At 29.9% G+C, this 17,335-nt stretch overlaps 1 protein-coding gene across 1 annotated transcript; it reads left to right on the top strand.

Annotated features, from left to right (window-relative positions):
• Window positions 1-1,176: 1,176 nt before the first annotated feature.
• Window positions 1,177-13,538, top strand: LOC100569577. The gene is made up of 4 exons (XM_003242803.4): window positions 1,177-1,396; window positions 3,088-3,494; window positions 8,517-8,683; window positions 13,178-13,538. The coding sequence occupies exons 1-4, from the start codon at window positions 1,177-1,179 to the stop codon at window positions 13,323-13,325; spliced, it is 942 nt and encodes a 313-aa protein (XP_003242851.2). The 3' UTR covers window positions 13,326-13,538.
• The last annotated feature ends 3,797 nt before the right edge of the window (window positions 13,539-17,335 follow it).

Here is a 17,335-nt window from a genome sequence, read left to right as displayed (position 1 = left end):
AAATGAAACAAATTTTTCCGAAATAACGGGAAAATACCCGGGTTTTTTTCGGAAATTTTGATCCCTAATACTTTCAGAAAACCCTAAAACTTTTTTTTGTTCTATGCACTGGTCATAGCTTTAACTATTTGCTTTTTGGAGGTATAGTATTGTTTAGATGGTGAACAATACTTTTGAAGTTCGTTAGCTTGTGATCAATTGATATGAACAGTGAGAAGTGGGTATTTTAAAGACACTTGTAAATAGAGAATTAGGTTAGACTTTTTTTTACAATTTTTTTACACCATGTCACACAATTATTTTTAACTTGGGCCTTGCAAATCCTCTGAAAGTCTCTGCCTATATAGGTATTAATATAATGTAATAGTTTAACCGAATTTGCCCCCGCAATCAATATGTTTTACCTACGGGCTTTTTTTGAGTATCTACCTATATTATGTCGATCGTGCTGTGATTGTACCTACATTCTTTAAAATCGATTTCAGCTAACACAAATCGTCATATACCTACAGCTTGAATACATTCGTCCGTGCTGTACCTATATTATGTGTTGGGTGGTGTGAAATGTACACAAAAATTAAAATAATAATTTTTAAAAAATAAAAAAGAAGAAAATAACATTAATAATCTCATTACGATGTACTTGTATCATATCTACCTATATATAATGTATAATATATAGTAATGGTGAAGTAAACGCGACGACGAGACCATAACGACATTATATTATTATAAGATAAATGTTTTGACGGTTGAGATATAAACACGAGAACTCTGCGTAATGGCACGATTACATATTCGTATTAAATTTACGTAATGTCATCGTCAATTAAAAGAATACGACAAAAAGCTGTAATTGGGGAAAGTGGACATGATTTAAATACGACGATACGATATAGTTATTATTTATTGTTATTAAATACAATTGCGCTTGAAACAATGAGATTTGATAATAATTTCCGTCGGCCGACGTTGCGAAATTTGGTGACACTCCGAACAATATAATATTATACTCGTAAGAAGAGTTACCGAATTGAAACGGCGAACGACGCATCATGCACACGCGATTTTTCAACGTATCTATCTTACGTTCGTCGTCTGTCACACTATCGTGTCTACTATAGTCTTCGCAGCATCCTCTCATCGTCGTCCTTTAATTATCTATACCTACGCAAAATGGTCCGACCAACCGCGTTGCACTGCGCCTGGGCCTTTGGACTTTGTGGACTTTACGGCTCGTTCGCGGACGCCGTCGTGGCCAAATCCACAAACGGTTCGTCGCCGGCGAATCTGCGGAACAGTGTCGACGGCTTGGAAACCAGCCAGACTCGAGTCAACCAAGTGGACGGTTACCAGGTTACGGGTTCGGGTTCAGACAACCGCGTATCAGGAAAAGGCAAGTAGCGTCGGGTGTTTTAATTATTGACGATCGTATTATATACAACTGCACTTTATTTTATAATATATAATAAGTAATTATTATATAATATTATGCGTGCACCCGGTATAGTGCACGGTTGTGGAATAAAACCATTTTAAAACCAGTTTCTTGATTTTCGATCGGTTAATAGAAAGTGCCGACGATAACACCAATTATTATAATACCAATATACTGTTATCCAAAAATGATAAATGGTTTTATAATATTATATTTAATAATATTTTTATGTAATATTGTAATAGTAGGGGCTTTTGAAAATAATATATTTTCAACGAAGTTTATTAATTTTAATCTAGTGTAGGTACCTCCTAATTACTGTAATTTCGCAATGAACTGTGACAATAACTATGTATGATGTGTGTATGTAAAATATTAGAAAACCGCAAAGCACGTTTAACCGGTTTAATCACCATAAATTCAGCAAAGACTCGATTAAAATACCCCTTATATGTGTGCGTGTATACCCAACATGTTAAACCACTGAACATACTCGTATTTATACATACCTATACCTATGTATAATATACATAAAATAGTAAACGACGACGGGTATATATATAATTAATAACATTGGTATAAATAACTTAACCTATGGACCCGATTGTACCATTATAATAATAATAATAATAATAATAATAAAAAAAAAAAAACTAGCAGACACTCCCTCGGGGCGGTTGTGCTCGTTGCAGAGGTGCGGTCATATATTTACAAGCGACGAGACTTCCTAAAAAAAACTATTTTATTTTAATTACCAAAAGTGCAAAATCTTAACGTCTGCCGAGTCTGCCAATCTCGTTTTACCCCCGTACGATATGTTATGACGCATAAATACCAGGTGATTCATCAACCACGCTCACCCCCATGTTTTCATTTAATAACTCATTTATTTAAATTTTGATTTTTGGAATACCATTAATTTCAAATATTTAGGTTTTTATATGCCATTTAAAGATTGTCGTCCTGTGTCGATACAAACTTATTTTTCTTCTTCTAAACCGATTATTTTTTATAAAATGTTCATGTAGGTACATAAATCAAAATTTGAAAGAGTAGTTTCTGAATTATTAAACTATAAGTACCGGCTAAGGATAATAGTCCATGATAATAAGTTTAACGATATGAAGGCTATATAATATGGTGATTTGAAAATTGTAGTAATTAATATGAATATACTAGCATTTTATGACTGTACAAATTGTCTAAGAAATAAGTATAGATGCTAGACTGCATATTACATATTTACATATATATTATAATATTTTGTGTAAAGCCATTATTAAACATTACTATGATTTATACTCAGTATAATAGTACTTATTATTAGTAGGTATTAGGTACCGTTTTGGATTCAATTTAGATTTTAGATGCATAACAATTTTCAAAAAAAAAATCCCGTGGTTAACAATTCAGTATTTAGACTAAAAGGCTGATTTTCATTTGAAAAAATAAGTTTGTCATAAGACCTTAAATGGTATAAAAAAATCCAGGTAAGTATTTGAAAATATGGTCATGTATGATGTAGGTATGCGTGGAGCCTGCGCGTTCGGATTTTGCATAAAGGCATTTTTTTTTTAGCAGTTCTGTTCAAAACTAACGCACATTAATACACCTTGTACTGATGTTGAGATGCCATGCTTATAATACAGATTACGGCGGTGGTTCGGCGGGCGGTTATCCGGTGGAAAACTCTTATGGACCACCCAGGGATTACTACTACGACGAACGACCCGAGTACTTCAGCCCTTACGATCAGGCCAGTCACCACCTTCAGAGCAACGGACCACCGCCAGAGGTGATTTATCATCAGCATCCCAACCCTCATCTGCAGCATCATCAGCACGGCGGTGGAGAGGTCCATAACTCCGGAGAGTTGAACGTACAGCCGTTGCTGTTGCCTTTGGCCGGAATCGCTCTACTTGGAGTGCTGTCAGCCCTCGTCAAAACCCCTTTGCTGCTGCAGTTGGGTCACATAGGCCGCCGTCGCCGCCGAAGAGACGCGAACGACAGCGATGGAAGAATTGCCGCGGAAACGATCAAATCGCTTTTGGAAAAGGTAAACATACTCTAGGGATGCACTCCAAATGCCCTAGTTGTACTTATTATTTGTGATGTGTATACTGTATACACAATATTGGAAGTGACATTTGTGGAACGCAAAGGCGTGCAAATACGTAGGGAGAATTTCATCCACATCCGCGTGTGAATATTATTATATTATATCGTGTTTACTGTAAAAAATAAATGTATAGAAATATTATTATCGATAATGGCCATGAATATCAAGTTATAGTTATATTCCACATTTCTACGTCACTCGGAATTCTTAAAATATCGCGCCACTTCCTGCATAAATATGTACAACTATACAGCGTACATCTGTTGCGGACACGTCATTCGAATCAGGCGCTTAATAGAGCCATATCGTGTCAGTTCACTCAACTGTAAACACCCACACAATTATAGCCTTCTGACATTGTGATCGTGTTTATAGGAGAAAAATAAGGTCTTCTTAAATCGCTGGAAACGACCACCGAGCCGTATAGTTCATTTCCCACAACGAGATTCGCATACGATTCCATTTTTCGAATAACAACAATACAATCTCGGACATTCATATAATATAAGAACCTCTAAGACAACGGTTTCACGAAAATCTTTCATACTTCGATTTAAATAGAAAGTAAACATAACCAAAACTAGTATTACCGCAAATTCCTCTAGATAATATACGACCGATTTACTGGGACATTCGTAGTCGATGATGTGTAGAAAGCAATTAATATAATTTAATAATACGAAACATTTTATCATTTTTGAGCATATACTTAAACATTTATTTAATATTTACTTTTTATTATGAAAAAATACATTAAACTATTATGGTAAATAAATTTATAAATGTTTGTTAATAAAGACATGCATGTTAAATAAAAGTTCCTAAATTTGGTAAAACAAAACAAATATTGATCTTATTTAGTGAGACAGGCAATATTTTATAATATAGTATGCGAAATGTGTATTATAAGAATTATATTTTGCGTAAAAAAAAACAAATCGCCATAAAATCAAAAACTATTAATGATTTAATAGAAATTGAATTGGTCGGCGTCGATATTAAAATAAATGTTTACTACTCTGAGAAGGTTAGCTATGGTACTACAATCGTGAATTCGTTGGTACGCAAAAATTCGACCAACCACTGAACGAATTAGATTTTATATATACCTAAATACCTTATATATTATTTACCTATACATATGTACATTTTTTTTATCGTCACCAGTCACGCATTCACGCGATAGACGACAACTAATTTCAGTGGCGTCTATATTTATAATTTTTAATGTATTCGTCGGATTACGACTTACCTATATAAAACATCATCAAAAATAATTTTCCCATTGAACGTTATTATACACTAACATATTATTATTATTATTATACTTACAGTCGCCTAAATAGCAAAGTCATAAATACTATAGCTAGACACATAAAATAGTATAATTGTTGACCTTTATATACGAACAAATTTTACCGGACAAATATACAAAATATTATCCAGCCATTGAAGTCTCAGAAATGTAGTCTAGGTAAAATTGTGTGTGTAAATGCGAGTGTATATGCACAGTGTGCCTAAAAAATTGTAATACCTAAACTTTTAATGGTGGTAACAATATATTAATATATGGTTACACTTAGGGATCAAAATTTCCGAAAAAAAAGGTTTTCCGAAAAAAACCCGGGTTTTCCCCGTTTTTTTCGGAAAAATTGGTTTCATTTAAAATTTCCGGAAAAAATGGTTTTGACGAAATAAACTGGTTTTTTTTCTGAAAAAATCAAAAATTGAATGAAAAATATAGATTTTTTTTCTAGAGAACTGAAAAAGTAATGTATAGTGGAAACAATCTAATAAATAATGATAGTTGATAATCATATTATTACATACATAATATTATATATACCATACCTAACTTAGAGTCTGTAGTGGATAAATCTAGAGGATTCTATACTTGATTTATGAATAATTATAATTTGTAATATTAACAACTAAAATACTAACTATTAAGTATTTACTAATTAGATATTTCTTATTATTTATTGATATTATTTTATATTTAGTGTATTTTATTATAAACTCACCAAGTTCGAAAATATAAAAACTATCAAATAGTTACTAGTCATCACTCACCACTCACCACTCACCACTCACCAGTCCCTGTAATATAATTTATAAACCTATCAGCCAGTTACTATAAACGTAAATAAATTTTTTTAATTTTCTGAAAATTCGGTTTTTTTCGGAAATGTATTATTTCAATATTCTCCAATTTTTCCACGTTTTCCGAGGCTCTAGGAAAAAAACCGTTTTTTTCCGACATTTTCCCCAATTTTTCCGGAAATTTTCCGGCATTTTGATCCCTAGTTACACTTGACAGTATGTTAGTATAATATACATTTTTATAATAATTTGCAACATTACAATACAAAATTATTGATCTTAAATCGTTGCATGTAATCAAGTAATAAAAGTAGGGTTACTCTGAATCTCATAACAATTTAAGTGTTTTTATTGTTCCTAAACGTTCAAACCATAAACGGTTACACTGTACCCATAATAAACGTATGTATATAATATATCTATGTATTATTTATACTGGAATATCTATGAGTTGCGTCCATCGCCTATAGCATTTAATAATATAAACTATAATGAGTTATATATTTTTACACATCGTGTTTATAGGTATTTGTACACGCGTGACCTGTAGTATACAGAGTGATTAGTCGTTATGATTTACACGATCAATATCGAAAAATTTGCATCTTACATAAAACGATACAATATTAAAATCACTCTGTATAATATATGAGTACGTATACGAGATATGACAATGGGAATGTACGCGTTAACGATTCCGTTATAAAAAATATTACTATTCCGCCTCGTGGGGCAAAGCGTCCAAACAACATCTATTAGACCGGCGCGTAGACGACCTATTTTTTTCTATTTGTAGTTTACGAAAGAAAAAACGATTTATGGCGTTCCTATCCGGTAAATCTCGTACGATCTGCGCACGATTCGATGGTGTTGTCGGAGCTTAGAGGAGTGCCTATTTGGATTCTATCTATCCAACCGATAGGTGCGCAGTATTTACGATTTAATTAACCATATCTATAAATACATAATAAGCTTCACACATAATAAATTGTAGGCTTCAAAACCACCAGTGTCTATTGTGAAAAATCGACAAACAGAAAGGTTTTGGAATATTTTTTTCTACCCGCAAACTAACTGTATGCGTGAAATAATACCTATAATATAATATATTATAATATAACAACATTGTAGTAAAATATATAGAAACCAGTGAATTCAATAACGAGTTACACATAGAAATAATTTCTAAGTAACAGTACTTGATAATTTACAAATTTCCACAAAACCTTTTTCAAAGTCTGTTTTTGTGTTTTTGTGACCACTTATACCCAAGTTATATTCCATGAGATCAACGCGTTTCACCATCACCGACGTTCGACATCGCTCGTTTTCTCCGAGTATTAAGAGTAGGGCCATGAATATTAATATGTAAATAATATTAATAAAAATCAGCTTGTATATTATTTATTGTTAGTATCGATCAAAAATATAATATCGTATAGTACCGGCGTAACTGCATCTATATATGTTTTTAAAAAAAACAGAACCACACTCGCATTCAGTCGTTTAACATGGAAATATTATAACGTATTAAATACATTAAGAAAGTTGTAGAATGCAGGCGTGACTTCTTTAGTGAATCGTGTATTCATATATGTTTGACGTCATCACTTATATTTTTATCGATTCTATCAATTGTTTTGCATTGGTATTTGGTTCAGTAAAACACCGTTAGATCATAAACTTTTTTTTGTCATCACCCACATTGATATAAGGAAGTTGTCACATGACATAGGATGGGGGGGGCTACTGCAGTTATTCAAAGTGAAAAGTTGTGCTCTTACCATAGATAAGATAATTGTACCGGGTACCATAATAATATATATTATGCACACTTCTATGAGAAAAATAATTTCACAAGTACTAATACAATAGAGTATAGTGCATTTTATAAAATTTGATTAAAAAAGTGATGAACTATTGACACATTTCTGTTTCTAAATATGTATGTAATATAATATATTATACTGACACCTTTTAAGATGTCCATGATGAAAATGATTTTCCTTACTTTTCAATTTTTCTCACTACTTGTTCAAAATTATATTCCCCATGAACTCTTTAAAACTGGGCTCGAGGAATCGAACTTTAGACTTACACTTTACAAACTTACGGTTCAATGAATTAAATAATCCCAAAAATCAATGTAGTGGGATAATCATGACGGTGGTAGTGGGAGTGTGGGACCACCAAATATATATTTGCACAATTACATTTAACTACGTTGGGCTTGGGCAACGGAAGTAATATTCAAAGTAGTCTGTCTCTTCTAGAAGACTCGACATTTATTCAGCTATAAATATATTTCTTATGCCAACGTACACGTAATCTCTGAACCGACATTCAGTGTTTTTATTCACTTGGATACAAATCGATTGATAAAATAGGTACCTATCTTAGAATATCGGGTAGAGTCATTTTTTGATATTTTAAATGCTGTAAGGTAAAAAATTTTTTTTTCTTTTCTCTCGTCACTGCTCAGAACTTTTTATCGTAATGATACTCCATAATTGAATTCAAATTAAATGTATCTATTACAGTATAGTAAACTACCTCATAAATGACGAGGTATACACTCACAACACTCACAATTTGAAAAAAAATTGCTAAAATATAACTAATACCATTAATCAACTTTGCTTAAAAATAATAGAGACTATACTATAAATAGGGGATTTATAGGTGGTCAAAAACCCGTATCGACCATGTTCGGCAGCAGTTGATAGTAAAAAAAAAAAAATTAAAAACGAATGGGGAAATTTCCGTGGGCGTATATTTGTGACGGGATACCTACTATACATACTCATTATATCAATAATCAGTTACGGTATTAAATTAATTTGTTTTTTGACGCAGTTCAACGACAAGGAAAGACAGAGGGTGGATCAAAAAGAATGTATGGTGTGCAACATAGTGGCGAGTATTTACAATCAAAAGTCCACTTGCGTTGAGAGGTCCATCTGCGAAGTAATGTCTCGGAATAGACCAGACGGGTCAGAAACGGACAAACAATTGTTGACCACGTAAGTTTCCAAATATGTGTTATACCTGCATGGAGTGGTTCATTGAAATTTATTTCACAGTTCATTCGTATAATTACAGTAGGTATTTATACTAAAAATAAAATATTTAGGATAAATTGTTATTTTACGTTTGAAATTTTAAATTTACAATGTTGTCGAAGTTCAAACTCAAAATATTTTTAAAAAAATTGTGACTTTATATTTTAGATATTTTATATTTTTTATAAGAACACTGAACAACATATTAAGGCACGTTGTATTAGATTTCAAACTTTTTTTAAATTATAAAAACAAATGTTATCAACATTATAAAAAAAGTAGAACATTTCAAATTCACATAACTCAGAGATAGCCGAAATATTTTTAAAATTTTATTATGTCAATTTGTCCTGACTATAATAATAAAAATAATAAACTAATATAAATATTTTGTGAAAATGTCAAGCATCTATAGTTATTTTTTTTTTTGAATTACAACAAATCATAAGAAATGATTTTGTCGAAAACTTGTTATGTTAATAAGTAGTGCGTTAATATTCTCGTTTTGGCATAATATTTTTTTAGTTTTTCTCGAATAATTTTAAAAGGACTGAATATCGTTTACCTTCTAATGTATCAACTAGATCCATTTAATACTTTATTACACCTGCCAACTCAATCTATTTTGAAAACTCCAGGATAAACAATTTACTATCAAACACAAATAGTTTTTTATGATTATTGTTATTTTCATAGATTATAGCATTTTTACTAATACTAAAAGTGTGTCAGACACTGAACAAAACATACACACATTATTATGTAACAAACATGTTTATCAACGCTCAGAATCTAATAAGTAATAAACTAATAACTATTACCCTAAGGCATAAACGTGCGCACGGGGTAGTCGGGGTAGTCAATTGATGTTTAGAAAATGTTTAGAACATTTTTATTTTGTTTTACAAGGTTATGCACACGATAGATATTAGTTGTTAAAACGTAAAATAAAAGTTGCGTAAAGTGATTTACTAAGTTAATTTGATTTGGATAAATATAAACCAGTTATAAATTATTATTAGAATTTATTTATTTTATTATATCCTTGGCATGGGCCATGGAAATAGGAGATTGACTAAATTAGTGACTACTATTTATACTTGTAAATTGTAGTACACTAGCACTAAACTGAAAAATAATAACATTTTGTACTCCTGGAAATATATGTATATTGATAGCTATATCGATTGAAAATAGACAACTGCATTTTATTTCGGACAAATCAGTTTGATATTTTCCAGCATCTTCCGAGGAAAACAATGTCATAATGACGAATATATTATATGCACCTTTACCAACAATATAACCAAAAAAGTTTCCGCCCTCTACTCATAAGCTTGCGAACGGGGTAGTTGGTGCAGTATAGTTGACTACTCATTGAATATTTTTTTTAAGGAATTATTTTTAGTAATTTTCAGGAGTACAAGGCTATGTGCATCATAGATATTAGATGTTAACTGTTGATACTTGAAACGTAAAATATTAGTTACGTAATTCGATTTAAACAAAAATATACCAGTTACAAATTAAAATAATATAGTGACTTATAATATCCTTGGTAAAGACTATGTTAATGGGAGTATATTATTGAACTAGTGACTACTATTTACTATGGCAAAATGGTATTATAGTAGTGAAGGCGCGTCCCTGAGGTGAGCAGGGGCGACGGGGCGATCGCCCCCTCCCATTCGTCGTATGATGTTCTGTTTCTGTTTTACAAAATATTCACAATTCTTAAGTAAAAATTTGTTTTAATATGTTTGTTGGCTTCACGAATTATACAGACCGTTGATACAAACATCAAACTATGAAAACTAGAATAAGGAGACCAAACTCTTCTTCTGATAACGTCTCAAAATGGGTCACACAAATAAACGACTTATAATAGCTGCGCTGCGATCACTAGGGTTGGTACTTCAACCCACGTAGTATAGGGATTATTCATGTTTTTACGTTTTTTTGGAAAATATATGGATTATTTTGAACCATATTTTGAACCCCTGTTTAGATTGTGTAGCTTATACGATTAACCATTTATACATGTGCATAATGCATATGTGTATATTTCATAAACATTCAACATTTTTAAGAAACAAAGTTGAGTGTAATTAGATGTCTATAATGTATTTATGAAATTGTATAATTTAATTTTTTACATAATAAAAAAAAGGATTTATAAAATATACACATAAGCACATGTATAAATGCGTAATCGTATATGCTATACAATTTTAAAAGGGTCGATGTTCAAAATAATGCATATATTTTCCGAAAAACGCAAAAAACATGAACTATCTTCTACAGTACGCGGGTTAAAGTAGCGACTAAATCATTTCGGGACGTTTTTATTTTCATGCGGGCGGTCCCCTTATTCTAGTAATCTTTACTCTTCATATATCAAATATATAAGACATATGCATCATATAAACAAGATGGTATGATGTTAAAAGTTCAGATATACCTAATTCAAGTCTGCGCAATATGTCAATATGTCACTTGCTCACCTTTATTATCATGGTACTAGTACCTATACTCTGCGCTACGTGAAATGCATACCGAAAGGTCTGACCGTCAAAATGTATTACAATAATCATACGTTGTTCTTTATATCAGTGGTTTTCAACCTTTTTGGGTCCACGGCTCCTTTTGATTTTGAAATCAAATATACGGCTCCCATCCGCAAATTTAAAGCAAACAATTAATTTACATTATTCAATCCAACTTTATTCAATGACGAAATCTGTCGATCGGCCGATCTATCTCTCACATACCCAAGTGCGTACAACATGTATAAGGCGTGCAGACTTACACGGCAGCGAAAAGTAGATAACAAAAACTATAAATTATTACAATTTTTTTTTAGTTTTCAAACGCGGCTCATTTGATAATAACCGACGACGCCCCTGGGAGCCGCGACGCACAGGTTGAAAACCACTGCTTTATATCATGCATCTAAGTTTTTGTTTACCAAAACGGTATTCAAGAGTAAAAATCTCCCCCGAATAGTTTTTGGAACAGAATTCAAGTATACATTTGAATGCTTAATTATTATTTATAACTACCCTGTCATTAGTGTTAGTGAAAGCTATGATCCCGTACGCCTCGACTATCGGTGTTGTAAACATTTTTTTTCTTAAAAATAATTTTCGACTTGCATCGGTGTAATTTGACAAAACACATTGTTCTGAACGGTTTTGAGTGTACAGACAGAGTGCGTTGATGTAACGTATTTTCCTGTTACTATTTTTCTATACGATAAGCCCCACTGTTTATGTTTAATCATGTCTTAAAAAAAATCTATTAATCTTCTTACACATTTTAGGCCTTGTCGATTTGTGTTAATACTAATATTTAAAATGTATTTTACGGTGAATCGAGTTATAATTTTTTCTTTTGAAAAATGTTGTTTAAAATGAAAAAGAACAAACACTTCCCACAACTTTGTATTATGTATTATACATACCTAACTTGATTGTAAATTTAACGCTGCATTTTTAATTTTGAAAAGTCATTTTTCAATTGTTTCAATTTTCCCAAAAAAAAACATTGTAATGAGCTCCATACCTAAAGGTCGTACCTACTCATAAGCATGCCACCGGGGAAGTTGATGTAAGCAGTATTTGATTATTCTGTGGAAATTTTCTAATTTTAGGTAGTACAAAATTATTTACACATGATATATATTAGGAATTAGGTACAAAATAAAAGTTACGTTATTCGATTTGGCCAAAAATAAACCAGTTATAAATTATATCAACATACATAATATGAACCATAGGAATGGGAGTGTGACTAAACTAGTGACTACTTTTTAGTTGTAGACATTAAATAATGCAGGGGTGGCCAAACCGCGGGTCGCGTCTTATAACATTTTTACTAATATAATAATAGGTATTATTCATTTTCCCGCTCTTCATACTGTTTATTGCCGACCACCCTTGCTATAATGCTTCTACCTATTATATTAAACATTTTGTTATTTTATGTGACATTTCAAGCTACAGTGGATATCTTATGTGGTTGATAAATTAGTTTTATGGTATAATTAATAGTGGTTAGCGGTTGAAAAAATGTTATCACTCCCAAATAATTATAGAACAGAACTTAAGTACCTTTAATACATTTGCAATGCTTAATTATTATTTATTTATTTACTAACCTGCCGATAGTGCCTTAGCACGCTTATGCACTTAATCGTTCTTCTTGTACAGTTGTACCTATATCTATTTATAAAACGAAAAATTAAAAAAGACATTTAAATTGAAAAAACGTGTTGGTACGAAAATCGATTTGGGCTCCTCATAATTCTTTCCATCAATAGTTTTTCGAATCGCATTTCTATAATTAAGTGAACACTGAACACTATGCATTTTCATTACACAACAATAGTGTCATTGTGTGAACGACGTGTATCTAATAAATTTTATTTTTGTCATTCGTTTTTTTTTTCAACAGAACCATCGCAGAAATCATCGGAAACGATCAAATTCCCGAAGCGTTCAAGAAGCGTTTGGAAATGGCTGAGAGGATTGGCCGGAGTGGATCCAATTGTGGACAGTTATATGAGTGCGGAGAGGGTGCACCGGAAAAGGTGCGCAAATAAATCAAAAACAACATCGTACATATATGCTTACATATTATAACACAGTATATTCATTTTCGAATTGTACATAATTTTTATGAAATACACATTGCACATTGAAAAATTCGTCAACACATCCAATAATTTTGACTAATAAAAACATAGTTATAATTATTTAAAAATATATATTATTTTTGATGGTTTTGGTTTTCTTATTATTTTTTTTTTTTATATAATATTATGTACGCCTAAAATATTTAAATGATAGCAATTAAACATTATTATATTTTATGTCTTAATTAATTTACAATTTTGTCATACATGTATATAATGGCTACAATGTTTATGTATAATAATAACGCAGTATTATAATTTTTTATTATAATTATTAATCATTTTTAATAATTAATTTGTAACTTAAACGAAATCGTTAATTATTGCAGAATCAATTGCTATTGAGGTAGATGGATTAATATTTGTTGGAGAAAAAAAGGTACATACAGACGATTCACATAAAAATTATGATTGTACTTATTTTTGTTGTGTATAATTTAAATACCTCAATCATGATATTTTGACTATTCGGATTTTTTTTTTACCGAAAAATAAAAATAAAATGTATATTTTTCTTATATATAGGTACTAAACAATTACAATATAATATTCGTATTAAACATTATTCGGTAAGTAAAATCTATGTTTTGTTTGTGTACGTGTGTGTAAAAAATTAACATAACAGTGAATAATTATGATGATATACCAAAATAACTACTTAGGTAATATACAATTTAGCTATAGCAGGTAAACCATAACCAATCCGGTAAAAAAATGTTCGTGGTCGACAACCAGTAATTTTTTCAACAAGTTTCGGGTGGGGGAAAGAAAACATTGACAATAAGTATTGCTTTTACAATATATATATGTATATAATATATATTATATTAATATATTTTTATGGTCTATGGTAATGTATAAAATCATATCGATACAATAATAATATTTAACACTTTGTCTGGCGTTGTGGTTTATATATACTATATATACTTGTATATTGAAAAACAGGTATAATAATAATAATTATATTGTAATTATTAATATTGTTTAAAAATTAATAATTGGTACTGTGTAGCACAATAAAATAAAATCGTTGTTTTATACATAATATTATGTTCTATTTTTTTTCTTTTTAAGTATTCACCCTGATAAAAAATTGATACTAGGTAAAGAGGTTAAGGTTTTTGTTGTAATAATAATAATAATAGGTAATAATAATGATAAAAATAGTAATCATATAATATAATAATAATAATATTTGTCTTCTGCAGGTGATGAGAAACAGAACAGATATTAAATATTATACCAATGAAAACGGATGTTAATTGTCTAATGCCCATTTACTCTGTAAATTAAAATCTATTGTAATAAATCGTTGTATATATATATATATATATTATATATGTCAAAAAAATAAAGAAAACCAATAAATGAAACAAAAATTAATCTGGAAAAAAACTATATAAGTTCTGCGAGACTACAGATTTGTTGAAAACTGCCGTTAAACACCGTCTCTAAACATTATTGAGCAACAAGTTCAACTATTTTTTGAAAATTTCTAGTTATTTTGTACTGAATTTCGATTCTTATTTACTATTCCACACGTAAATCTCGCGGACTTTGTTCAGGCCAAACGAAAAAAATGCCACTAAAATTCATTATATAAATCGTGTGTGTGCTATATCCTTATACATTATATACGAATACACACTTACATCATACATATATATAATAAATATGTATGTATATAATACTGTAATCATAATAAATCTTAACCATATCTACAAAACATAAGAATAATTGATCGCATTATATAATGCTAATAATCATAATCATTATACAGACAAAAGTCAAAACTATATATTACATTATTCGAAAATCGTTTTTTATACGCTTATCATAGAAAAAAAAATATCTTCATAAATTGGCACAATATCTACCCTTTTACACTGAACTTGTACTAAGTTTATGTAATAATAAATTGTTATTAATAATTATATAATGACGGTAATACAAGGTTACAAAAAAATAATAATAATAAAATTAAATAAAACATAGGTCAATAAAATAAACTTTAAATATTAAAAAAAAAACTTTGTGCTTTAAAATGCTGTGAAAGTTACCATTGAACTAACAAGTGTTATCGTAACAAATAGATAATGGACAAACACAAAATTTTAATTTTTTTTTTCTTTTCTGTTTTCAATTTTCTTTCAAATAACTTAATAATATAATATATTTACACGGGTATATAATTGTACAAAATAAATAACATGTTAGTGGTATCGGAATGTACATTGATAAAATAAAAAAAATATTTGCATATCATATTCTGTAATATTATAATATATAATATTTATAAAATGAAAAAAAAAAATACAATAAAAATAAAATAAAAACTGATCACATATGGCAGCGGTTATTGTGTGAAATGTACTATTACTTTGAGTTTGTATTTAATATAGTATTATAATAATAATTATTTCAACGGATCAACAATGCAAATATATAATTGATAATATAATATTTAAACAGAATGCGTGTTTTATTATTATTGTTTTTTTACAACTAAATAATGAAATATAATACCCAATGTTTCTGCAGTCAGTCTGTATATATTATATATTATTTGTTAGAGCCTATTATATATATTATATGTAGTGTGTAACAACGAATATCATCAACTGTAAAAAATAAAAGGAAAAAACGAACGAAAACTATTACTTAGTAATAACAGTAGAAAATGTGTGTGTAAATATATAGAGTAATAATTATAATGCGAATTAAATAATAATATACGTATATATCATTTCAGGTTCCTAAGTAGTAAGTTAAGGCCCTTCGTTATTATAATATATAATATATATTGTTTATGATAATAATATATAACCGATCACATGTTTAATGATAATGCAATAATAAAATATTTCAAAAGAGAAACCTATATCATTTTTTTGTGTACATCGAATAATAAAATGATAGTCAGTTGTTGTTGGTTGTTCAAGTATATTTAACTTTGTTATTATTATTATTTTTTATTTTTTTGTTGATAGTTTTGCCTAAAAGAAGTATTTTATACCCACCCAACACTAATAATAAAAAAAAAAACTTATATTCGAAAAAAACGAAGACTAGTATACCATCGATATTTAAATAAATAATAATAAACAAACATTCATCAAACTATGTGTGTCGTCTGAGTTTGTATACACAGAGGGGGATATCGTTTTTGTATTATAATATTTTGTTTTACTCTCGGATTATGCGTGTGTTGCTCCCCCGCACACAAGAAAGAAATAACTCATTACGAGTGCACATGGAAATAATAATAATAATCATAATAATAATAATAATAATAATAATAATAATAATAATAATAATGTTTGTTGATTTTATAATGATATGTCCTTATAAGTATAATTATATAGATTCATTACATTTAAAATAATAATAAAAAAAAATTATGTAGATCAATCATGTCAGTCAAATTGCAAGTATGCAAAAAGTAAATGTATAAGATAACGTTTTTTTTTGTTTTTTTTTTCGTTTTACCAAGAATTATTAAACCAATACAATTAATTTATACATTAAAAATGCCATTTTTTGGCGGCAAAAAGACGCGAGAAAAAACCATGTTTTCCTCAGCGAGTCAAAAAAATTATATACTTATCCGAAAAAAATAGTTTTAAAATAAAACCGAAAAGTTCAAACCACCCCCACGCTCAACGTGGCTACTGCAGTTATTAAATAATACTAACTACTACTACTACTACTACAACCTTCTAAGATGACACTCGACCCCTGATGCACTGGAAACGAGCAGTGGATGAACGGAAAGCGTATTCGCCGTGTGCATTTCCGATCGTTTCCAGTGCGGTGGCGGCAGCACCGACACAACAAAAACAGCAACAACAACAACAACAACAACAACAACAACGGTGTTTGATAATAATGATAATGATATAATATTATAATAT

The sequence above is a fragment of the Acyrthosiphon pisum genome, chromosome A1 (assembly GCF_005508785.2).
Source record: "Acyrthosiphon pisum isolate AL4f chromosome A1, pea_aphid_22Mar2018_4r6ur, whole genome shotgun sequence".
Taxonomy (NCBI): domain Eukaryota; kingdom Metazoa; phylum Arthropoda; class Insecta; order Hemiptera; family Aphididae; genus Acyrthosiphon; species Acyrthosiphon pisum.
This window is presented reverse-complemented; position numbering and strand designations above follow the sequence as displayed.

Coding starts and splice junctions, on each gene's coding strand:
- LOC100569577 (XM_003242803.4), top strand. CDS start 1,177: ATGGTCCGACCAACCGCGTTGCACTGCGCCTGGGCCTTTGGACTTTGT. Junction 1,397..3,087: donor CAACCGCGTATCAGGAAAAG/GCAAGTAGCGTC, acceptor CTTATAATACAG/ATTACGGCGGTGGTTCGGCG. Junction 3,495..8,516: donor TCAAATCGCTTTTGGAAAAG/GTAAACATACTC, acceptor TTTTTGACGCAG/TTCAACGACAAGGAAAGACA.